At 39.9% G+C, this 17,301-nt stretch overlaps 1 protein-coding gene across 5 annotated transcripts; it reads right to left on the bottom strand.

Annotated features, from left to right (window-relative positions):
* Nucleotides 1–5,659: 5,659 nt before the first annotated feature.
* On the bottom strand, nt 5,660–16,925 carry TMEM267 (transmembrane protein 267). Of its 5 annotated transcripts, XM_080575085.1 has the most exons (6): nt 16,677–16,925; nt 15,042–15,187; nt 13,689–13,761; nt 13,116–13,262; nt 12,540–12,924; nt 5,660–6,850 (listed from the first exon to the last, which is right to left on the bottom strand). In XM_080575085.1, the coding sequence occupies exons 5-6, from the start codon at nt 12,849–12,851 to the stop codon at nt 6,515–6,517; spliced, it is 648 nt and encodes a 215-aa protein (XP_080431211.1). In that variant the 5' UTR covers nt 12,852–12,924; nt 13,116–13,262; nt 13,689–13,761; nt 15,042–15,187; nt 16,677–16,925; the 3' UTR covers nt 5,660–6,514. The 5 variants fall into 5 exon arrangements, with proteins under 5 accessions (XP_080431211.1, XP_080431209.1, XP_080431212.1 ...); XM_080575083.1 differs by lacking the exons at nt 13,116–13,262; nt 13,689–13,761 and adding an exon at nt 16,374–16,619 and having other exon boundaries at nt 16,733–16,925; XM_080575086.1 differs by lacking the exon at nt 13,116–13,262.
* Between the last annotated feature and the right edge of the window lie 376 nt (nt 16,926–17,301).

Raw genomic sequence — 17,301 nt, forward strand, 5'->3', positions numbered from 1 at the left:
GCAGGAGATAAACAAACAGCTTGGTAAAACACTTTCTTCTCTACGCACCTCTGCAAGTCATCTCCTTCTCCTTTAAGTAGGCTATTAATTTATTCCCCAAATGCCAGCAAGTATGGGTTTCTTTGTGATAGAAAGTCAGCAGAAATAACAAATTCCCTTTGCAAATGTGATAGGAGAGTGTTTTCAAACAATGTCTTACGTACAGATTATTCTGCCACATTGTTTCAAGTCTGGATATAATATATATTTCAAAGATTTTAGTAGAAGTTGTTCTCAGTATACAGAGAAAATCTGTGCTTGTTACCTCTCTAGATGTAATTATGGCAGTTTGCCAAGCTGGTTGGAATCTGAGCTGAAAACTAAAGCTTTTATCTCCATCAGTAAAGTAACTTCTGGCAGGCATGATATTCTTGCGTAAGGAAACATCACCAGTGCCAGGGAAATAGCCTGATCTCTACCTCAATCAATACTGCTGCTTTTGAGAGATGCTTCCCCCGCACCGTCGGTGGCAGGTACCATCAGCAGCTCAGTAGCAGAGCGTTCAGCTGCGATCATATAACTCGCCTTCACCTCTGCACTTGAAACCTCTCACCTGTTCGTTTCTCAGGGACATGGTTTAGTGCTGGACTGGTCAGTGCTAGGTTAAAGGTTGGGCTAGATGGTCCTGGAGGTCTTTTCCAACATAAATGTTTTTGTGATTTTGCGATCCTTCATGGAAGCACAGGGCATGTGTACACTGTGTGGTAATGCAAACAAGCTCACTGAAAGGACAGTCCTTCCACAAGCTGGAGGGGTAGAACAACTGGATGGAGAAAAAAATAATGCAAAGCAACTCTGCCATTGGTGTTTTGTGTTTTGTCTTTTCATCGATGTTTTCCTGTTCAAACCACGAACAAAAAAAAATCTGGCCTTTATCCTCCTCCACCATCCTCACTTCCCACTCTCAAGTGTTGAACATAACTTTCTAGACAAGTACACACCTGCCCTTCTGCCCACTGCTGAGACAAACAGTCTTCAGACCTACTGCGACTTCCGTGTTGGCATCGTAGAAGAGTTAGAAGATACCTAAAGGGAAATGTGGGATTCATCTCACCTTGTCTGCATCAGAGCTACCTGCCTCAGCTCCCATTTTAGTCAGCTGCCCCTGGGTTGGGGCAAACCACGGCAAGAAGAATGCAATCCTGTACACCAGTAGATGTCTCTTGTGGGAAGAGCTACACGGTGATCTGCGCACCACTGCACGGACTGGCTGGCCACACACGGATATAATGGCAGTCTACGACGGTTTGCTGTGAGATGGATCTACGTTACTGGCCAACAGATGCCTAGGATGTAACAGCATGTCGAATTGTTCTTACTTTGGGGAAGTAATGTACAAATAAATTATGTGCATACATTTTTATGGTATGAAGTTGTAACATGCATTTAGTTGCTTATTCGCGTTTTATGCACAAGACATATAAAGCATTCACCCACAATATTCTTGCAAATCATTCAAACTTTCACCTCGACATGCATCTAGAAGAAGGGAAAACCTGTCTCTGTGGGGACTAATGAAAAAAAAACAGCTAATGTTAAAAGGTTTTGTTAGCTAGGGTATTCTGTACCAGAACCCCACCAAACCCTATCCATGAATCCACAGTAAGACCAAGGGTATAACTGAATGCCTGGCTCTATCTATTATAAAGAGTTAAACAAACAAATAGATTATTTTGTGGAAGTTACACTGATAAAGCCTTATTACTTGAATCTTACAGTACACATCTGTCCCGGAACATTTCGCATGTTTAGAGGGGTCCTCACAAGATTTCCTTCTAAATTGTTGGCAGCAATACATGAAAAGAAGCTAGTTTTGGCTATCAGCAATTTAAATTGAAACGTAAGTGTGAAACCAGCAGCATTACAAACTTTCGAAGTGTCCTTGTAGGACTGAAGAGTCTGCTAACGTAAATGTGCTAACAAAGTGACCCTGAACATCATGGATGTTGAAAATTCCTTATGCCATTGTTATGTCTGGCATCTTTGGTTTTGTTTCTTTACCACAGCTCCTGTACTAAAACTCACAGCTGCCAACTTAGGCCATCGAAATACTTGTTATGAATGAGCAAGAGCAGATTAAGGAAACTACCCCGCACCTGTTCAGGAATCCTTACCGAATGCCATGCAGTTTTTAAGGCGAAGAACGTCTATGATCAAAGTAAGATCAGGTTTACTTGGCAGCATGAGGAAGGCTCCAAGGAGAATGATAACATTCCTTGGGCGAAGGAGTTGTCTCTGTAGTGGATGTGGCAACACAGCATATAGTCTGACGTGGGGGGTTACCCCTGCCATAGCTGCAGTATACAAATTCACTTTCACAGATTGCTCAGTGCAAATGTTTTCAGTCAGCTGGTTTTGATTAAACATGTTTTCACAAAATGAAATCTGTTTAACACTTCTGTCAAAAGGAATACAGTATAATTTCTCTTAATTGGTTCTCAATATTCTGAAGATTTCCTTAACGTTGCTGTAAAAGCTTTTTTTGCTAAGTAGTAATATGTCTGGATCTCCTATTCATTCAAACACTCCTCCTTCCCTCAGGGAAATTAAATACAAATTTAGGTTACAGAAATAGGAAGTGATTATATAAGCATCAAAGAAAAGATGTGTGATACACATAAATACAAGTACTATTTACCTTTAATGTTACTCTTCCATTATAAACAAAAGAAAGCAGTTCTACCGTGCAACATTCAAATTTACAATTCAATGTAAAGAACACAGAATTGGGGGTACCAATTTAGTGTTCTGAGGAAAATCTTACTACTGTTTCTGTAATGAATGCAAAGGGTACTTCACCCTGACAGCACTTCCTTTGCTTCAAAGCAAGGTCTGCCCACAGCAGGGAAACAAATCCTAACTGGTGGACTCAAATTGCCAGTTTATCAAAGCCCACGCTATGCAACGCTTACAATACAAATTTCTACTGCTGTGAATAAATTTGCATAAGTGACAGAATTTAGATCAGCTCAAATAGTTAAACTGAAATGTGCTCTTCTGGTGCATTTCATCACTTTGTTTCATTCTGAGAGGAGCTGGTGGAGTAAATACATATATCTGTACTCAAAATGAGCATTGTACTAACGATTCCTCAGATTAAATTTTAACCCCTCCCTCTAAGTCTCTTTCTGGAACTTTATTTCCATTAGCAGAGGAAATGTAATAAGCCACTACCAATAGGCTGACCACTAAAATTAAAATTATTTCAATTTAATTCAAACTCACCAACATTTTCCTTGGAGAATGGCATCAGTTATGAATAATTCACTTATCAATAACTGGTTAAAGGCACACACCATTAATACAATGTACTTCATTGCAGAAAAAATGGTATCTGTAGTTATGTGAAAATACAGATTATATTCTAAACTAGAATATAAAATGATAGGAAATGCGTTCATTCTTTCTGTTAAGGTCAACATGGAATTAAGAGAAATTTTATCTTGCTTTTTTGGGGGGGCTGTGGACTCATACATTCAAACATTTTTAACTTGGCAGTTATGAGAACCTACTTTTTAAGATAGCAATCCATTAAAATCAGCACAACCTCTTCCTTTAACTTTAAAAGTACAACTTGAAAATATGTGGAAATAGTTTCAGTTGGCATAAGAAATGTATGAATTAACAGTAATATTTTAGTGATATGTATTGCACACTGTGCATGAAGCTACTAACTTGAGTAAACAATTCTTTTGTGTAATTCACATACTTTTTGTATTTCATATTAATTCAATTGTGACGATGCAGTAAAGCACAAATTCATTAAGATATATTTTTAGGGTTGGTTTATTTTTGCTATGGTTTTTCTACACAAGGCAAATATCACTGCATAGCTGGAACAATCAATGCAGTTGAAATGCACTGGTAAGAAAATGTTAGGAAGTTCATTTGTAATAGGGAGGTGCACCTCCTAGGTGACGTGGGCTGAAACAAATATCTAACTTCTTTTTTTCTTTAACCTGGCTACCCACAAACTCGGTGCCACTTTACCTTAAAAATCTGTCCACGGCCTGAGATAATGTTGTCTAAATGTCAGGAAGAGGCACAAGATTAACATGTCTGTCTGGAGAGGGACAGAAAGAAGTCACACGTGACAGGTGCTTGCTACTTTCCTCAATATATTTATTCCTGCATGGTGCTTATGTGTTGCTTTGGTAGAACTGCTAGAAATGCAGAAAATGAACACATGCATTTTTAAACTACCTAAGAAGTACCCCATCATCCGATCTTTAAACACAGCTAGAAAGAGAAATCATTTCAAGTGAGAATCAAGCATCTTATGGTACAGTACCAGTCTGAAGGACTGATGGAGGATATAGAATTACCAAAAATGTTAAACGATAATCTAAAAATGAGAAAGTGTTAATTTTCCATGTTGTCTCTATGCACATTTAACTTTGAAACAAATCTGGATAAAGCACAAAACTCTACGCATATATTATGAAACAAGAATATATAATTTTTTTACAGTGACTTGTACTCACTCTTGCACAAAAAGGTATTTATTACTGGCATTTTACAGCCTGTAGTTTAAAACACAGAACAAACAGGCAGACTATTCTTGTTGAGGAAAGGCACATTTTGAGGTGGTGTAACGTTTTCCATACGTAACTGAGTGTGCTCCAGAGAACCTTTAGAACTTTGCATAGAAGGTCCCTGGTACCCATTAAGCCAGTCATCACAGTTCATATTTTCTTATTTTTAGTACTTTTTACCAGTATGTATTTACTAATGTAAATGTAGTATAATTTTAAGTAATGCTAAACATAAACACGTCACCTGATCTTTGCACCCTTTGATAAGTTCAGCACCTGCTAGCCTATCTATGCTTTTCCACAGAATTACTCCCTTTTGTCAGCTATTCATCAACAACTGAGGAAATTAATGCCCCATCTCCTCAGTAGACAATGGAGCTCAATGAAACAAAACCAAAAGCAGCCCCCCCTCAGCCTGTCCTCACAAGAGAGGTGCTCCAGCCCCCTGATCGTCCTCGTGGCCCCCAGGACTCGCTCCAACAGCTCCATGTCCTTCTTGTGCTGGGGCCCCAGAGCTGAACACAGGACTCCAGGTGGGGCCTCATGAGAACAAAGAGATGGTGAATCACCTGGCTCAACCTTCTATCCTTACTGCTCTTGATGCAGTCCAGGACAGGGCTGGCTTTCTGGGCTGCAATGCACATTGCCAGCTCGTGCCGAGCTTTTCTTCAACCAACCCCCCCAGGTCCTTCTCCTCAGAGCTGCCCTCAATCCATTCTCCACCCAGCCTGTATTGGTGCTTGGGATTGCCCCAGCCCAGGTGCAGGACCTTGCACTTGGCCTTGTTGAACCTCATGAGGTTTGCACAGCCCCACCTCTCAAGCCTGCGCAGGTCCCTCTGGATGGCATCCCTTCCCTCCAGCTTGTCAGCCACACCACACAGCTTGGTGTCATCGGCGAACTTGCTGAGGATGTACACCGTAAACTAGACAAGAGCTAAACATTTACTTTGTGACTTTTTCTGAGACTTTTTCTTTTTTTCTGAAATTTCTATTTCAGTGTAATAATAATGCATTTTATTTTGCAGTAAGGATGATGTTGCACTTCAGGAAGAATGCTATGTATGTACAGTAGTAAGATCAAACTCACATTTTAAGCAATTTTTATTTTCTTATACCTTCCAGAATCTTCTGTAAAGCTTACACATTATTGTAATAAACAAGTTTGCCTTTAAACAGTCCCTAAATATTTACTAGAATTCCTTAGTGCCAAATTAAATACTCATAATTAATGTATTTTAAATCAAGCATTTTGTTGACACACATAATATTGTAATCAAACTGTCTTCTTTCCATTGTCTAATTGTCTGCAAACTGAGTATCAAGCAACTACAGAATAACAGAATTTAGTGTAAACACTGTATTATGGCAATTCGTGTTGAACGAGGTGCAGATTCACAGCTTCACTTTTTGAAATAAAAAAAAGCATTTTTAAAAAAACAATTGAATACAAGAGTCCAGCAGAAAAACAAATAAATCACTTCAAGAGGATAACTGATGTTTTTCAGAAGTGGCACACACTACTAGGTTATAATACTTAGCATCTATATAGTACTTCATGTTTTTAAAGTGCTATACAAATGCTATCTAGATGAAACGTAGCCAGAATTCAAATCCAGAGTGAATGGTGATCAGATGAATGGCATGATGACACCAAAGTGTAACATAGTTACTACAGAGAGACTAAGTGTTTCACAAATTAGTTAGCTATACATGAATGATAATGACCACACAGTTTTCAAGGGGAATGTATAAATATGAAATTATTACCATTTATGGAATAGGTTTCTGTGACCACAATGAATTGACACAGGAGCTGTAACTGGCTCCACAGGCTTCAAACGCCTAACTTGGAATTAACAGGGAACATAAGGAAACCATATCAGTGACGAACACAGCTCATTTCAACTGCTAATACGAAAAAATTCAGACCTATCATCCTTATACATCAATGTGAATTCCGTGTTTTATAGACATTAATTCTCTAGTGCCTGTCAAATACATAATAAATGAACATAGATGAGGTAAAGATGCTGTTATTGCCACATACAGCCAATACGGCAAAGGAGGAGTTTTTCCAAACGGGCAGATCCAGAGGCCATGGCGAATCCCATCACGAACATGATGAGAAGTCCAGGATATGAACAACATCCAAGGAAGAAAGCACCATGAGTCTTTAAGCCTGAAAAGGTGCATAATAAACTTTAATGTCAGAGCCACAACAGGAATCACAGTAGAACAGTGGAGAAGTGGTCTCTGGGGAAGATTGAGAGCAGCCTGCAGAAAAGAAAAATATAATTGGCAATGGCTAGAAACCATGACAAGCAAAAAAAGGTTTCATGGATGATTATAGGTGTATTGCCAACGGGCTAAGAGGAAGCTCAAAGAAAAACATACCATTCCTTTCCACCATGGCTATTCAAAGCCAGCAATACGAACAGCCAGATGTGTCAGGGCTGTGTACTGTCCTGTCAGTACCAGGGCTGAGGGTGCTGGGACAGGTTTTTCTCTATTTTATGATATGAATCACGCATCCTACTGAGCCGTACTAGCAGCAGGAGAGGAAGGGAGAGGGATAAGGTATGCTGTTTGTCATCTAGTCACACTGCAAACAGGAACCTGCACAGTATGCTGCACCGATTATATATATTTAATTTCACAACAATGAAAAGGACACCAACCATACGATATGCTTGGAACATTTAATGTGCCTTATTGGCATTTACTCTCAAAAATTATACTTTAGTTAATATCTGTGAAGTTGTATTGTTCTCTATTAAATACTGTCATGCCAGAAATTTCCAATTCAGCAAAAAATACCAAAGTTACATATATTTCACTTGCCTAAGCTTTGCTCCATTAGCTTCCCACATGCTTGTTTGTGACACTCTTACAAGGTAGTGACTCTCACAAGGTAGTGACTAAGCTTAGTCCTGTTTAGGTGACAGGACTAAAGAGCTCACAAATAAAAACAACAATAACAAAAAATCTCAACAACTTTTAAAGGTATAGACCCAACTCCTTTAAGTTGCTGCAATGGGTACATTTTCAGCAAATCTATTTCTGTTTCATACAAGCAGATTGTTCAGGGATCAGAGTAGAAAATCTTGTGATGGTGAAACTGTTTATCACCTACCTTACAATTAGATTTGTGTTACTGTCAGCAAGAAGCTAAAATATATATATTTTTGTAATTGCAGTACTGTCATCAGGCTTCCAAAATGCTGTTGCCCAAGTTCTGAGAGGACAGTCTGTTTTCTCTTTTACATTCTGTAACTAGATCAACATTTACATCCTTAGGTTGCCAAGCCCAAGAGAGGGAGATGCAGTTCTGTTTGGCAATATAAGCTATTATATTCTTTCTCCTACCAGTCAAATTACTCGCCCTTTAGAAATCATGATAAGATCTTAAAAAAAAAAAAAAAAAGTATATTCCTTTCCTGCCTTACAACATCCACCCACCCCACGAAAAGTACATCCTTAGTTTTGAGGCTGAGTCTACATCTGTAAATTCACTGTCTGTGAAAACCTTATTCTCCAATTCCAGAAATGCTCCTATGCAGCCCAGGTTAGGTCAGCAGTGGCACATTTAACAGCTCTGTTATGTATGTTTGCTGGTACAATCTTGTTTGCCATCAGTAGCATTCTCTACACTTTCACGAACTGGTAAATCTTAAGTAGCAAGCTAGCAATTTCCACTTTTTTGTTCTGCAACATGAGTGTTTGGACCACAGGCCTGGGGGGGCTCTTGTCATTGAAGTCACGCCTGTACCACCTTCAACCCATCACACCACTCTAGTTTATCAGCAAAGCTGAATGCAATGGCAGGCTGCAGTAACTTCCTCATTTAGAGCTAGTCAGTGAGACTGAGCACTGGTTCTTAGACTTTATACGTTTGTGTGCAACTATATAAACTATCTGGAATACACAGAGGTACAAATTCTAACCAGAAAATTCTTTGTAGACTTCATATTTATTGCCAAAAATAATGTGGGCAAAAGGTTAGATCACATGCTGCTCGGTACACAAGTATTTGTCAGAGTAAACGTGAGTACCGCAGGTGACTATTTACCCTGAATACTCCAGAAAAAATAATGACGAAATTGTGAAAAGCAGCCCACTAGCCAAATAGTCCAAGCAACGAGCAGTGTCAGCAGGAACAAGTGGAGGAGTCTGTAGGTAGCAACCTGCAGTAGATGGCAATACTGCCTTGTGCTGCACTGAAGAGATACTTCAATAAAGTAGCCTATCATCAGATTTAATAGTTGTGATTAAGAGCATGATAATTAATTGTGTATAGCAATGTAAAAAGTACTGCTGTTATAAATTAGTAACAGTGGAGTGGTTAGTTAATTAGATTTCTTAATTTATTAGTTTCTCAGTAATGTGTTGCATAAGCAACAAACGCTGTAGTCTCGTAAAACAGTTACTCTCAGTCCTGCAATCTGGTAAGGGAGAACGAGACTGGGACTAACAAATAAGCAGTAAAAGGTAGTAAGTAATAAATCATACAGGCAACAGTCTGAAATTACGACATGAAGCCAAAAGTCGCATCATATTAAGCTGAGGAAAGAAAAATCACACATTAAAATCAGGTCTAGCTAGCCAGGCAACAACACAGCAGAAAAGTTTATGGGTATTAGGTTAGATCACAAACTAAAAAGACTGCTGGCACTGCAAGAAGACAAAACACACAGCAGGATTTTTATGTTGTTTTAAAAAAGACAAAATTCTTGTATGCATTTGTTAGCAAAAAAAGAACTAAACTAAGAACTTAGCTCAAATTTAGGGTATTTTTGCTAAAATACTGTATGTGGTTTGAGACAGGGCCCTTCAAAGACAATTTAAGCAAAAGGCAATCCAGAGGAGACCAGGAAAATAGCAGGACGTTTAGAAATCACAAATCCAGGCTCTTCAGCCTTTACTCATAGAGTTACTTAGTTAAGCGACTTATTGTAAAGCATAATGTCTATTCAAGTTGCAAAAGTAACACTGTTACAGATCTACATCCCTGATTTAGAAACCTACACAGGACACAGTTTACAGCTAAGTATCTTTTATTAACCCGATTAACATATGGAGGAGAGTGGAGTTAGGTAGGCAAGGGACTTTGACAGGGCCTTTGGGCATCTTGCCTTCTCCTTATTTCAGGTATGTATGTGTGGCTACTCAAGGGCTACTCTTCTGTATGCTGCGCTTGTATTCCTAATTTGTCAAAAAATAAAAAAATAAAAAAAATGGAGAGAGCACAGCAACCAGACATCTTTTCCAGACAGGCATTAACGAAATCTAACTGTCAACGTTGTTAATTTAGGCTCAATACTAGAAAAAAATATATATAACTGCTTGGAAACTGAAAAAACACAGGAAGAAATTGACTGATATAATTCTAATAATTAACTTTGTTTGGGAGACAAGGGGCAGGCTACACAAACATTCTCCATCATGGAAAGTGTAAGCGTATTTAACCTTGCCTCACTGGAGGCAGTAAGGAGGCAGGTCACCTCCCAGTTCTACCATACAATGCCCAATTTTCTGAACTAGCACTGATGAAGAGCGCCATCTAGTCGTCATTATTAAGAAAAAATACCCGTGGTAAGTACCAGAAAAAGTAGCAAGAACACTTTAATATTTTTTATAACTTTTTAGTCATTCATTACTCGTGCTTACTGATTTCAAAATAAGGAATAAATGTGAGAATAATTAGGTTTACATGTTGTACTAAGGTGTCAATATTACATGACTCATTAAACAAACTTTACTTTTCTTTATCTAGTTTTCTAATTTTATGGCATTACCACATGCAAAAAGTACGTAAGAGGGGAGAACCAGGGGGTACCTAGGGAAGAACCACCCCAGGCACCAGTACATGCTGGGGACCAACGGTGCAGAAAGCAGCTTTGCAGAGAAGGCCGCGGGTGTCCTTTTGGAAGCGAGCTGAACAGCAGCCAGCAGCGTGCCCATGCCGCAGAGAAGGCCCTGGGTGTCGTGGGCTGCACTGAGGAGCGCGGCCAGCAGGCGGAGGGAGGCGATTCTCCCCCTCTCCTCAGCACTGGTAAGGCCATCTCCGGAGTACTGTGCCCAGTTCTGGGCCCCCCAGCACACGTCAGAGGTGGACCTGTGGAAAACTGCATCCGATGAAGGGCTACTATGATAACTAAGCGGCTGAAGGAGCTACCGTTGGAGGAAAGGCTGAGAGAGCTGAGACTGTTCTGCCTGGAGAAGAAATGGCTGAAGGGGGCAGATCTCACTCATCAAGGTCTAAAAATATCTGAAAGAAGGGTGCAGAGAGGACAGAGCCAGCCTCTATCAGTGGGCTCAGCACCACGACAACAAAAACAGAGGCAACAGGCACAAAGTGGAGCACAGGAGGTTCCCTCTGAACGTCAGGAAGCACCTCTGTGCTGTGCGGGTGACGGACCCTGGGCACAGGTTGCCCAGAGAAGTTGTGGAGTCTCCTTCCTTGGAAGATCTTAAAAATTCACCTGGACGTGGACCTGGGCACCCTGCTGGTGGTGTCCCTGCCTGAGCAGGGGTCAGACCGGGTGGCCTCCAGAGGCTCCTTCCAACCTCAGCCATCCTGTGATGCTGTGAAAACATCCTCTTTGTCAAAGAGGAATAAAACTGATCATATTAGAAGGTCCATCAAACTTACCAATAGGAAAACATCTTTTATTTACAATAAATACCAATACTGTACACAAATAAAAAAAACTGTTTTCCCACTGGAAGTCTGATTTTTACATCTCAACTATAAACAATAATGTTCCTTACATATATATCTCTCTTACATATTTTTTTAAAAAAGGTAAAACATTTTGGATTGTTGTTCTTTAAATAAGGGATTGCAAAGAACAGCAATTTCCTCCCCACCTCTCCTTCCTCTCCTGCCTCTGTGTCCTAAGAATTATGTCCTCTGTCATCCATGCGAGCAGTTTAATGCTACTCTGAGCAAGCAGGAGGAGAAGAAAGGAGACAAGACAGACCACTGAACCACTTCTGCTCTGGTTGAATAAATAAAAGTTTCCCCTTCTGTACAAAGTAGCACGTATGCATACACATGCTAGCAACACCGTAGCAATTCCTGGTTACAAGCAGAGTGGCATAGCTCTAGGGGTGGGGACCATGAGCTGGTACAGCCAGAGCTTATGGACAGACCAAGTGTTTTGGAGAGCATACAGAACAGACTTGTTTCAGGAAAAGCTGAGAACAGGTGGTTGGAGCACACAAGAATATATGTACGTGTGTCAACAGGGGAGTGGGAACAGGACACACCGAAAACACGGGAGAACCCCTGAGAAAGAGTGCCGCAAGCTGGTAAACTCATTCTGCTGATAAACTGTGTCCTAACAGGCAGTTCTGCAAATGGAGGACGATCACATACATTCCTTAGCAGGAGCCAATTCACTTTTTTCCTTTTATTAACAAGTTTGACACTTGCTTGATTTTCTTTTACAACCAACTATATTTAAGGACAATCTCAGATTGGTTTTTTAAAGGTGAACAGGCTATACACATATTGCTGGTTTGTGGGAGAAATGTTTATAGCATTGACTAAAAGCAAACCTCCTACTGCTCAGTATGACTGGTTGAATGAAACAAAACATCAGCTGGATGATCTGTTTTCCAGATTTCTGCTCCTTACTGTGAAGAGAAATGGAATAATCCACTTGCGTGGCAGCACTTAAATGCTAATTTGGATAGCCAAACAACCATATTTGGATAACCACAGGATACCATGGAAAGAAGCTTTCAGAACTCTTTTTTTCAGAGCCTTGTAAGGGGTAGAACTTAACAGGGGATGTGGTATTTCTTCATTTTAAAATCATAACAATTGTATAAAAATATGAATTCTCATATATCTTTTTAAAATGCATCTAACTAAAGTATCATTTAATTTTTTGTTGTTGTTTAGGATATGGTAGCTGAACAACAAAAATTAACTGCCACCGATCTATTCACTTACCTTTAATGACAGGGAGCCAGCAAGGAAGAAGTGGTCCACGTCGATGACAGAGGCAAGGAAGCCAGCCAGGGTGACTTCTGTGAAGTCGCTTTTCTTCCTGAGTCCGATCACTATTGCCCAGGACCACATTCCTAGTATACCGTGCACTGCATTATCAGAGAAGGCTCGGAGCCAGTCGTTTTGCTGAATGAAGGAAAACTGCAGAAGCCTGTCTGCAACAAAGCAGAATATTCCCAAACCTAGACTAGAGATAACTGAAGCTGTGCTGAAAGTTTGGAGGAGAGCATGGGCCTTTTCAGTCTCAGACGCCATGGCAAAGACCACGTCACAGCACACAAAATGTCATCAGGATATACACTGTGCATTGTCCCACGTGTCTTCAGTTCTGCAAACGTCAGAAACAACAAAGTAGTGAAGCAAAAAATCATTACCATAAAGCATTTGTCATCACAGCTACAAATAAGCATAAGAAAACAATGTATTTAATATTCCTACAGAAGCTTTGATTTTAGTCGAGTTCATTTAGGTGACAACTCTGAATTAAAATTCTTGTCCCGTTCCAATCAGCACACACACCTTTGTAACACAGAAAGCTCTAACTCCACTTTTTGAAATGCAGTTTCACAAAACAACTTGAGTTGTGTCTATGATAAGACACTGAATATATTTCAAGATCCCTCCTGGCCTTAAATTCATGATATTCATCAAATTAAATCCGTTCCACTATAAAAAAAGGAAGAAAAAAATCAGTTTTAAGGATTCCTCGGACTGATGCTCAAAAAGTCTCAAATCCTTATATGCCAGAACAGTTAAAAAAAAATAATATCTAATCTATAATTCTATTTTCAATATTTTTCATAGTTTGTAAATATATTTATTATTGCCATGGTACCACTCTCTGAGCTACTCCTTTTTTATTCCAGGGTAAATAAGATTCGCAATTAAAATAAGCATTAATAACACGAGAAACACTGTAATATCCTCACCTTTGACGATAAACACAAAGACAACACCCTTCAATCAAGCAGAGGTAACCAAAACCAACTTCTTACAGAGTGAAACTATGTATGTTCTTCCTACACCTCCATAGCACTCCAGCAGCAAACTCTACCGTTACTTCCAGGACTCCTCTACTATTTGTCACATTACCTTCAGAACAGCTCTTTCTGCAGAACTTATAAAAGAACTAATCCCAGTCATTTTACTTTTCAAAAGTTGACCACTGTAATTTGAAAATAAAGGCATTGCTATAAGTATTAATAATCACTTAAAAAGTCTTTAAACAATATTTATGCTTATGTACTTGTTATGAAACCCTCTTACACAAGATTATTTCTGGGAATAATTACCCTGACCTTAAAAAAACTGGTTGACACCTCAAAAGAAATTTCAAATAGAATCCGAGGTCCAAAAGGCCCTCCTCACCAAAGAAGCAACTATAAGATACCTAGGTTATAAAGAGAGAATACTCATTGTAATAACGCTAAAAAAAAAAAAAAAGAAACAAATATCCACATATAATCGATGTATCCCCTAGTTTTATGTTGTTAAACAGGCACTGAAAAGCAGACTTTAAAGCACAGTATTAATTCTAACTCCAACTATTATGATGTTATGTACTTCTGTGAAGCCCCATCCCTGGAAGTGCTCAGGGCCAGGCTGGATGATGCTTTGAGCAACCTGGTGTGGTGGGAGGTGTCCCTGCCCATGGCAGGGGGTTGGAACTGGGTGATCTTTAAGGTCCCTTCCAACCCAAACCGCTCTGTAGTTCTGTGACAGAGCACAGTTTCAAAGCCTGCATCCTAAGACACTGCTATTTCTTTGCAATACACTAAATCTTGATAATTCCTTTCCTAGTAGTTATACCAGGTAAATTTTTATTCTAAATATGCTTTTTCAGAATGTATCAGATCTTCTTTTGAAATGAACGCTTCTAACAACATCGATAGACGGTATTTTAGGATTTTAATAATTATTAATCATAAACCCCAGAAAATATAAAATGTTTTTTTTCTGGCTTATTTACATGCCTATTTATTGTAGAATTATCCACAAGACATGACTACTGGTGTTAATCTTTATAGAAAAAGAATCACTGAAGCATTTATTTGGAAAAGGTTAAAAAAAGAAAAGAAAGCATGAATAATACATGGTCTTTGCATACACATGAAAAGAAGTGGGTCAAGTTTAGAGCCTGTTAACCATGACTGTGCCTCTTCTGAATAAATATACAAAGTATTTCCTGAAACACTGGAACTGTCATTTTTTGAGGAGTGATATACTGCATATTTTATAATATAAACTATATAATATAATATAAACTATTTTTCAAGGAATAAATCACAATATCCTCAAAAAAAAAATGCTTCTTTTACATAGCCACCATGACAGATTCGATTTTATTTAAAATTATCATAAAATCTGTGTTAGAATACAATCTGGTGAGAACTGATGTAGTAACATATCCTTAAAAAACACATTGATATTCAGAGCCAAACTCACCATGGGACTAGGAGAATACATTTTTTCCCATTGCAGTTGCTTTATTCCAGTAGAAAATGTGGTCTATGCCTTAGAGTTGAGCGTCTCCGCTTGCTGAATCCAGTCCAGTCCAGAGCAGGGAAGATGAAACGCAGTTTCTTCTGTCCCTAAATAAATCAAAGAAATCAATAAATTAAATAAAGTCTATGCGTGATCAGTCCAGCTAACACACTGAATATTTAGGGTGGGTCTACATAAAACACATGCACATGACAGTTGATATAGTACCGCTGTTTAGAGCTGTCATTGCTCATGACATTTTTATATGGGATAAAGCATTCGGTATAATCTCTGTCTATACTCCACAAATTAAGATTTAAAGATATATTAATTTCTTTTATGTAAATTTGAAAAAATAATTTCAACAAATGCATAGTTGTCTTTGTAAATTACTGACGCAAGAAGATACTCATATTAAAGCTGCAAATATGCATTTGGGGAAGCACCTGACACTAAGATGTCTTCAGTCTCCTGGTGTAAGAGCAAAATAAAAATCCAATGGCTAAAAGTAGCATTTAGAAATATTATTGCTCTCCAAAATTTTTGCTACAATTTAGCAAAATACACGAATACAAATACGAATTGAATGTCTAAAATTCTATTGTCTGTTTTATACAAGAAGTCAAAAGATCACATTCATCCCTTAGAATTCCATAATCTCCTCAAGAATATTATTTAAAAGTGGATATTAATCTATATGAAAAAGTTCATAAAATATTATTATCCTTTAAGACACATGCTCCAACTGTTAATGCGTTACCTCCTGGAAAAGCAGGTATGAGTGCAAAATGATCTGTGAAGTACTAATAATACAAATATTTTGGGTCTGATAATTATAATGCATTATGGGGCTCAGAGGGTTGAAGGAGGTCAAAGAGGAAAGCAGACAAAAGCTCGCAAGACATCTGCAGAATTCTACCACGATACTGAGGAACGAACTGAATTAAAACCACAAAGAAACAAAGGAGGAAACAAACAAACAAACAAACTAGCGAGCAAGCAAGCAAGCAAACACAAAATGAGGAATCTGCACTTTTTAATTAAATTGTTTCTTTCAGGGACCATAAGTCAAAGTGTTCGAAGAGAGCCCTCCCAGGCTACCAAAATGCAGCCCTACTCCTTCAGCAGCACTTTGGAACTGAGATGAATTTGAGGGGAAAGAAAGAGTTGAAAGGAATATCCTAAAAGTATGCAGCATCTGGAAACAAACTGCAGTGCTAGCCAGCGGAGGAAATACCATTTGTCATCCTACATCAAAAAAAAAAAAAAAAAAAAGTAAGTTTTATTTATTACCCTAATTACTACTACACCGTTTGGATCATAAACAGCTAATCCAATTTAGGATTAAAATACAGCCCTTCTGTGTAACTGAACTGGGGAATGAAGGAAAGACGAGCATGCGGCAGGCAGACATGTAAAATTAGGGGGATCAGCCACAATTTCTGCCTGGAGGTGGGGGTACTCTTTGTTTCAAGGCAGAGCAGCCAAGGCTCCCCCGCAGACCTCTCCTCGGTCATGAAGGAACACAAACGTAGTCACCTTTATGGCAAAAAGAAAAACAAACAAACAAAAAAAAACGCAATTAGAAGCGTTTACGGAAGCTAACGTGGGAGAGCCGGGCGGCACCCTGCTCCCTTTTCCGACGGTTACACCTGACGAGACGCCCGCAGCGCTCCCCGCCAGCCACCACGCGGGAACTCCACGCCGGCCGCCGTCACCGCAGCTGCCTCCGGGAACACCCCTCCGAAATGCCGACACCTGCCTGCGGGGCCCCTCGGCCCACCGGGACCCCCGAGCCCGCCTCGGGGCGGCGAGGCGCAGCCCGAGCCTCCCGCCGTCCCCGGCGCCCACCTGAGGAGCGGCCGCCGCCGGCAGCCCCCGGCGCCCCGTCCCGCCTCCGCCCCATGAAGACAAGCGGAGGCGGGCGCCCTGCCGCCGCCGGGCCCGCGGGCATGCGCAGGCGCGGAGCAGGCTGGGAGCGCGGCTGAGGGAGGTGCCCGGCCTTCTCTTCCTCGTCCTTCTCCTCCTCGTTTTCTGTTTCTCTTTCTCCTCTTCCTCCTCCTCTTCCTCGGCGGGCCCTGCGCTGGGGTGAGGGGAGCGGGAACTGGGGCTGTGGAGAAACCCGGAGCGCTACCGACGGGTTTTTTGAGTATTCTTAACGAGATTGAGTAAAAACAACAACAACAAAATAACAACCAAACAAAAACCCAACGCCGAAAGG

Source organism: Anser brachyrhynchus, assembly GCF_964034855.1.
Source record: "Anser brachyrhynchus genome assembly, chromosome: Z".
Taxonomy (NCBI): domain Eukaryota; kingdom Metazoa; phylum Chordata; class Aves; order Anseriformes; family Anatidae; genus Anser; species Anser brachyrhynchus.

What these genes read in the sequence shown, in the direction of transcription:
- TMEM267 (XM_080575084.1), bottom strand. Translation starts at nt 12,851, where the DNA reads ATGGCGTCTGAGACTGAAAAGGCCCATGCTCTCCTCCAAACTTTCAGC. An exon ending in CTGGCTCCCTGTCATTAAAG is followed by an intron (nt 6,851 to 12,539) that starts GTAAGTGAATAG and finishes TCTTTTCTGCAG; the next exon opens with GCTGCTCTCAATCTTCCCCA.